At 34.2% G+C, this 7,953-nt stretch overlaps 1 protein-coding gene across 4 annotated transcripts; it reads left to right on the top strand.

Moving 5' to 3' along the window:
- Positions 1-2,428: 2,428 nt before the first annotated feature.
- Positions 2,429-6,191, top strand: LOC107886285 (uncharacterized protein At4g15970). Of its 4 annotated transcripts, XR_005916254.1 has the most exons (6): positions 2,446-2,688; positions 2,839-2,879; positions 3,458-3,820; positions 4,782-5,263; positions 5,381-5,501; positions 5,876-6,191. XR_005916254.1 is itself a non-coding variant. In XM_041097710.1 (5 exons), exons 1-5 carry the CDS (start codon positions 2,565-2,567, stop codon positions 5,448-5,450), a joined length of 1,080 nt encoding a protein of 359 aa, XP_040953644.1. In that variant the 5' UTR covers positions 2,446-2,564; the 3' UTR covers positions 5,451-5,831. The 4 variants fall into 4 exon arrangements, 2 of the variants coding, with proteins under 2 accessions (XP_040953640.1, XP_040953644.1); XM_041097710.1 differs by lacking the exon at positions 5,876-6,191 and having other exon boundaries at positions 5,381-5,831; XR_005916253.1 differs by having other exon boundaries at positions 2,451-2,879.
- The last annotated feature ends 1,762 nt before the right edge of the window (positions 6,192-7,953 follow it).

The raw sequence follows: 7,953 nt of genomic DNA on the forward strand, positions 1-7,953 counted from the left end.
TTAGTAGTTATTTGTTTGTGTTTATTTGATTATTTATGTTTTGAGGAATAAAGGCAATGTGGTAGGCTATATGCTATGATTATTAAGTTGATTACATGTTCATTTTGCTTAGAATTTATGGACTTAAAGTATGTTTTATTGGTTTCTTACTTAGTCATGATTATGATGTTTTGGACGATATTTAAGACTTGTTGGTGTCCATTTGATAAGATGAATGATGCATGATGTTTGTGTTTATGTTAGTATAGATTATATTCTTGAAACTGTTGTATTATTATGGTCTGGAGTAGAGGTATCAAATCTAGATTTTAAAAACAATACCTATGTGATTTTTCGAAAGTGCAAAAAATAGTCTTGTAATTTTGTGTCGATACCACATCACGAGTATCGATACTCAAGGTAAAATTACTGATACTTTTTGAAATGTAATGATATTTTCCTATGTTTTATTTTTAGATGAGAAACAAAATGTTGTTTTTGTATCTATTTTTCAATCAATATCGATACTGTTTAAGGAAAATATCGATGCCCAAGTTCCAGTATCAATACCCGCGTAGTCAGTTTTGAAATTTTGCTAAATGACCCCTGTGCATGTTTGATTATATTTATAAGACTATTCAGTGTATGTTTAGTATGTATTACGTATGACTAGAGTAAGTTTGACTCATAACTTGTGCGTACGTTAAAATGGAAGACATTTCTTTAATAATGAGCTCATTTGTACTGTTTGTGATGTGAGACAGTGGTGCGGCATCCTGATATTCGAGCTTGGTGACCAGGCCGGTTATAGGATGTTACATTTTTCATTTAAGTTTTTCTTCGTTTATTTGTTAAATACAATTTTTTAGAAAACAAAGAATTGTTTAGAAGGTTCGGAAATAGATTAAAATTTTGACTTGCATTTTATAATATATCTTACTTCAATAATTAATATTTAACTTACACTTTACAGAGCAATTAATGAATAAATGAATAATTTAGTGTTTTCACTGCATGAGTTACCATATAGCCATTAGCTCTTCTCTTCAATGCTCCCGAGTTGTGTGGATATACTGAAGTTATTAAGTTTGTGATTTCTATATTTTCCAGAATCAAGTTTATCCTGGAATAAAAAAATTCCCTTTATACCTCGCCCCATCCCCTACTCACCCATATCTCAGTCTCTTCTAAATTGTTTTTTTCTTTTTCTTGCGTGTTGAAATTTTTAGGTTTTAAGGTTTACTTCTCTCTCGCTTTGAGGAAGATATAGTCATAGTTTTAAGTTGTGTTTGGGTTCACAGTGATGTCATAGAGCTCGATAACCTACATATTTCACTTGTCGTGTGAGTATGGTGCTATCACCTGAGAAACCGAGATCACTTTACAACTCGAGGTCCAAGATGGCGATGATTGTATTGTCTTAAGTTGAAGAGTAACTAGGGCTTTAAGGTTATAAAGGTTATGTTGTCAAAGGATAGAGCATATCTGGGGCCCTAGTTGACAGTGGTTATGCAGGCACAACATCAGTTTCTCCCTGTCAGAAGAGCATGCTTTATGAAACCTATATAAAAGTGTAAGGAAGAAAAATGTAAGGGCCTTTCAGTATAATCAAGTAATTCGTATTGTTCATCTCATATCATAGGTTGTAATAATAGGGTCACTACCTTTGGTGGACATGGATAAAATGAAATATTTGATTATACTAAAAGGCCACTGCATTTTCTTTTTGGTACTTCTGTTTGGGTTTTATAAAGTATCTTCCTCTGACGACGAAAAAATGGTTGTTGTGCCTGCATAACCACTGTTAACTGGAGCCCCAATTATGCTCCATCCTTTGACAACATAACCTTTATAAACTTGAAACCCTAGTTACACTTCAACCTTAGACTGTATAATCACCAACAACTGAGACTTTAAGTTGCAATGTGATCTGGCTTCTTGGGTGATGGCTTCATGACACCATCGTAAATGCAAACGTTCCTTAAAACTATAACCATGTTTATCTCAAACGTAGATAAAAATAAATCTACAAACTTCTAATTTTTAATTGCCAGAAAAAAAAAGAAAAATAATAATTTTTAGCTAAGTGAAAAAGCATCCTTCAGGGCATGTTTTCACTATCATATTAGTGAAAAACTCACCTTGTAAGAAGTGTTTTTATTCTCTCTTAAAAACACTTCATACAGAACACATTTTCATTGCCACATCAATAAAAACTACTTTATAAGATGTGTTTTTTTCCTTCCCGAAACAATATAAATCGACAATTTTTTTGAAATTCAACCTCAAATGATTTTTTTTAGCATATATATATTTACACATAAATTTGCCCGAGTCTTTTTAATCTTACGGGTATCCTTAATAAAAAACAAAAAAATATATTAACGAGTGCATTTAGTCTTAATTAATATAAGCATAAAATCAGTCAAAACTGAGATTACATTAAGAAATAAAATTAATTTCAAGTGGGGGTAGTGGTGCGGAGTGAGGGCCCACTTTGCCAAGTTTCATGTTTCTCTCTCTTCAATCTTCAATCGAAAATCTGAATCAGGGAAAAGGAATGAAACCATTGTCGTTGTCGGTGGATGGCGTCCCCGCGACTGTTAGCAAGGTATCACAGGCGACGGTACCCTCCTTCTACTGCGGTTTCAGCTTGCTGCCCTTTCGCTCCTCCTCGTCCTCTTCCTCTCCGTGACTGCTCTTCCGCCGGTATGTCTCCTCCTAAACCATCAACGCTCATCCGCCGAGCTGCTTGCCTTTTCACGCTCCTCACTCTTTCCCTTTTGATGCTTTACACCGCTACTGATTCCATCCGCTTCCTCCATCTTCCGTCCGCTTCCCTTTCCTCTGCCACTTTAGTTCGCATTTTCCCTTCCTATCTCAATAACTCTCCTTCTCCGGTTCGTTCTCTTTTCCTTTTATTTCTATTTTTATTCCATGCATAATTTCGTTGTGAATTCAATTAGTTTTGGAATATTTTTACTTGGTTTATTAAACTATTTATCATGTTGGTTTAAATTAAGAATCCAACTGGCTTATCCAGTTTAGATATTCCCTGCATGATAGAACTAGTGCTTAGTAGAGACTAAGGATTGTATTTTATATTTTTTCGGAAAGCAGATTTTTTACAAGTGTTAACAAATTTGCTGAATTTAGAGGCTTGATGCTTTTAGACAATCGATTTTGGGATAGTACTACGTAATTTGAATATGAATTCAGTGTTTAGTGCACCGTATTTTTCCCTTGTGTTCTGCAGTAAAATTTACTCGAACAGCTTGAATAGACTAAGCTTTTTATCTTACAGATATTGCATGTGCTAAAGTAAGCATCGAAGTGTCCTTATAGGATGACATGCTAACTATGTTTTGTTTTTAGTGTATAGCACATGCTAACTATGTTTTGTTTTTAGTGTTTAGCTGCAAAAACAATCCCAGGAATATCCTCGAACGTTTTTACATTTAAAGTTGTTTTCCTGCAGAATCCAATGCAACATCTTAAAGAAGTTTTGGGGAATGCTTCTATGGGGAATAATACTGTTATTTTAACGACATTAAATGATGCCTGGGCCAGTACCAATTCAGTTGTTGACCTTTTCCTTAAGAGTTTTATGCTTGGAGATGGCACACATTGGCTTTTGGACCATTTGGTGATTATTGCCCTGGATAAAAAGGCATATAATCGTTGTCAAGCAGTACATAAGCATTGCTTTTCTCTTGTCACCGGGGATGTTGATTTTCAAGAGGAAGCATATTTTATGACCCCAAACTACTTGAAGATGATGTGGAGAAGGATTGATTTCCTGCGTTCTGTGCTTGAGTTGGGTTATGATTTTGTTTTCACGGTATTTTCCTTTTCTCTCTTTGGGAAACTTGATATCATTATTTTGACCAAGCTTGTCCAATTTGAGATTGACTTGACTGTTTTTATTTTAGAACTGATGATGCTTGATATCTAACTGAAAGATTCATTGTTATCATTGTGCATACTTTCTTTTTAAAACACAGTCAACGAATACAAGAAGCAAGATGCATTCTTTTATGAATGAAAATTTTTGAAAACAAATTCTTGCGTTTAGAATGTATTTTAGTAGTTTAAGCAGTATTGGAAGCTTTCACTGGTCAAATAATCAGAAGAAAACCTGTTGTTGCTGAAGGATGCACACCATATGAGCTTGTGAGCAGTGCTGCAGCTTTAATCATTGCAGGAAATGCATAATGAAAAATCAAAAAATAATATATTAAACTCTCTATATTTTCCTTTAGAGCTACAAAATGCAGGGATTTTTTGTCCAGGAATACTCCTTTCTGCTAAAAGATTAGTCTTCATTCACGATTTTCTGAAGAACGCACATTTTACTGTCTATGTAACATAATAAATTAAAAGTGAATCCTAGCGCCTTATAACTTTGTAGATTACTGTTTAAATGTCAAAACAGGATAATGGTCTTTGTCTTCTTGAGTACTGACAATATTTTGCACTAACAAGAGTGTTCTCTCTGTTCCTGCAGAGTTTTGTTTCACTGTGTCTTGATCAGTCTGTTTTGAAATGTATCACTATTTATGTTAGTCTGTAGAAATAGGAAAACTTAAGAGATGGTCTCGTCTAACATGTTGATACATAAAGGGGGTAGAAAGATAGCAGGGATAGTTGGGTTGACTACAATTGTTTCCACTTAGATGCAGTCTTGTCTCACTTGGTAATAGCTTTTCTCAGTTATGTTTATGGATCTTATCCAAATCTAGTGAATCCTGTGAAAATGATTATCTGCATGTTTAATGCCTTTTTCTTTGGTTAATCTCCAGGACACCGATATCATGTGGTTTAGGGATCCATTTCTGCAGTTCTTTCCAGATGCTGATTTCCAGATTGCATGTGACCATTTTTTTGGCGATCCTGATGATCTGAATAACATGCCCAATGGGGGATTTAACTATGTAAAGTCTAATAACCGGTCAATAGCATTCTACAAATTCTGGTATGCTTCACATGAAACTTATCCTGGATACCACGATCAGGATGTTTTCAATAAGATCAAGTTTGATCCTTTAATCTCAGATATCGGATTAAAGATTAAATTTTTGGATACTGCTTATTTTGGTGGTCTTTGTGAACCTAGTAAAGATTTGAATTTAGTATGCACAATGCATGCAAATTGCTGTTATGGTATGGATAGCAAGCTTCATGATCTCAAAATTATGCTTCAAGATTGGAGAGCTTTCACGTCATTGCCACCAGATCTGAAGAATGAATCTGTTATCTCCTGGAGGGTTCCTCAGAACTGCAGGTACTCTTGCTGTCTAAATCTAGGCACCCTTTTTTCTATCATCCTATGCATTGTAAGTTTATATAATCTGGGATATTTTCCTCAAAACAGTTTCTCTGCTTTTTAACTCTTTTACAGTCTCCATTCGTTACGCCATTTTGATTCACCATCTCCAGAGATAAATGTTGAACGAGAGGAAGAAAATTGATTGGAATTGTACATATGTTTATATTATTAACTGTCACAAGACCTTGAGAGGGTAAGCTTTCGTTTTCCTTCGGTTTTTGTGATCCTTCTCATTTACGTACTGATTTGATGATAGTGAGCTGACATTACCCAGTGGCTTCCATTAGCATATCAGAAATAGTAGCAGTTTTATGTACTTACTCCAGTTACTGGATTTTGGCTTTTAGAGTCTAATAATTGGTTGTGAGGTATTTTATGCTCCAAGTTCTTTTTAATGCAGAAAATGCTCATCAATTAGTTAGACTGTCTGGGAGTTTCCCACTCTTATATTATCTATCTAATATAGAAAATTTTGTACTGGGAAATTGTCCATTTGAACTCAAAGGTTGTTTGTTTATTTTCATAAAGAGCACTTCCATTAAAGCATTAATGCTGCAAATTTTGCAGTGGGAAATTGATGATGAAATTGTGCGAGCTCTTACTTTGATCCGCAATGTTGGCTGCGGTTGTCGAGATGGCATGATTCATGGTTGTCACGAATTAAGTCGTCCATTCTACAAAACATTGCAGTCATCCCGGGATTTAAACATGGGACCTCTCAAATGAAATAGTGTCTCAAATTTTAACCTCTGAATATTTCTATGCGAACGCATTTTTGCTATTTTTTTTTGTTCTTTCTTCAAATCCTTCACCAACACCAAAATACACAAAATACAAGTTAAGGAGAGGAGGATTTATTTATACCAAAGTAAAATTGAAGTGATTTTAGGCTCTTTCGTGGTTTTTTATACATATAGATTATACATATCAAGTTTAGCGTAAATTAAAAATTTTTTTAATTTTTTAAAAAAATTTAACCATTAAATATATATTAATATAAATAATATTTTAGATTGATATGATAAAAATATCGGATCAATTAAAAATTTATATATATAACAGGTATAAATATATTGATAAATTTAACGGTTCATTTAATAAACAATCAATCAAGTCAATGTGAGCCAATTTACATGGATCCTAAAAATTATTAAGGTAATTATTAACATTATTTGAGACCTAATAATTATTAAGGTTCACATAAATTTATTTTCATAAATCAATTTAAGACAATCGATAAGGTTATTATTATTATTATTATTATTATTATTTACACAATTTGGACAGTATCTATTCATATGTAACTAGGTGAATGAAGCATGATGTTTAGGAACTAAGTTTGAATGATTTAAATGTTTTTATATGATGATTTTTTGTAATTTGACGTAGAGGTATCGAAATTAAGGCTTTTAAAACGATACCTATGTATTTTCAAAAGTGCAGGGAGTCAGAATACCAAATTGGTATCGATACCTTGGCTTGAGTATCGATACTCGGGGTGTAACTATCGATACCTTACGAAAGGTACCGATATATTCTGATGTTTTGAAATTTGGTGAGAAACAAAATGCTAGTTTGGTATCGATTTTTCAAGTGATATGATACCAGTTAAAGGGAATATCAATACCATAGAGGTGGTATTGATACCTACGTAACATTTTTGGGAAATTTTGATAAGTAGTCCTAATGCATGATTATTGCCTATGTTATGCTATTTTATGAATTCTTGGCATGGTTTATCAAAAAATAGTGAATGAATGGTTTATAACTCATGATAATGCTATGTTGTTATTAATAATAATAATAAAAGATAAATGAGAAATAGCATGTCAATTTAGATGAACAAGTAGTGAGACGGTGGTGTGGCATCTCGATATTCGATTTGGCATCCAGGTCGAGTATGGGGTGTTACACCAATGAGGTCATATTGGTTAGGCACATAAGTTGATTGTGAATTGGTATGTTTTGGCTTGTTTAGGCACATTTTGGATAGGTTTGATTGTTGATTGTTCCATTGCTTGGAGCCTAAGAATTTCATGGTGTTAGGGACGGTGATCCGACACGTGCAGAGTATTGGTTGGAGGGTGTAATCGTGTTCTCGGTTAGATGGGTTGTTCTGATGAGGATAAGTTGGGTTGTACTGTATCATTGCTGACGGACGAGGCTCATAGATGGTGGATAACTATCAAGATGGGTACTGCACTGGATCATCTAACTTGGGACTTCTTTTTAGCATCGTTTTAAAGGAAGTTTATGGGCGAGTAGTATCTCGAGGTAAGGAGATGGGATTTTATGAATCTTGCTAAGGGTACTTTGTCAGTGGATGAGTATGAGACTGAGTTTGTTCGGTTGAGCCAGTATGCTCCCGAGTTGGTGCCTTTTGAGGCGAACCGTTGTAAGATGTTCAGGTTCGGGTTGAATTGTAACAGTCTGATTTTGGGCCTAGTCGGAACAATGGTTTCGGAACCACTAACCCGAGGTCAGATAAATTATTTTTAATATTATTTTGTGTTGTACCATGATAATATGAGTGCATGAAAATTTTGGTGAAATAATTTTAGCGATGCATGCTTAATTGCGAAAAAGGACTAAATCACATAAAGTGCGAAAGTATTGTTCTACTAGCTAGAGGTGTCAAATAGCTA

This window comes from Gossypium hirsutum, chromosome A03 (assembly GCF_007990345.1).
Source record: "Gossypium hirsutum isolate 1008001.06 chromosome A03, Gossypium_hirsutum_v2.1, whole genome shotgun sequence".
In the NCBI taxonomy this organism is placed as follows: Eukaryota; Viridiplantae; Streptophyta; class Magnoliopsida; order Malvales; family Malvaceae; genus Gossypium; species Gossypium hirsutum.

Bases quoted from the DNA above. Each gene is read 5' to 3' on its own strand.
- LOC107886285 (XM_041097706.1), top strand. From the start codon at position 2,565: ATGGCGTCCCCGCGACTGTTAGCAAGGTATCACAGGCGACGGTACCCT. The intron at 3,821-4,781 runs GTATTTTCCTTT...GTTAATCTCCAG, and splicing joins GTTATGATTTTGTTTTCACG to GACACCGATATCATGTGGTT. The intron at 5,264-5,380 runs GTACTCTTGCTG...ACTCTTTTACAG, and splicing joins AGGGTTCCTCAGAACTGCAG to TCTCCATTCGTTACGCCATT.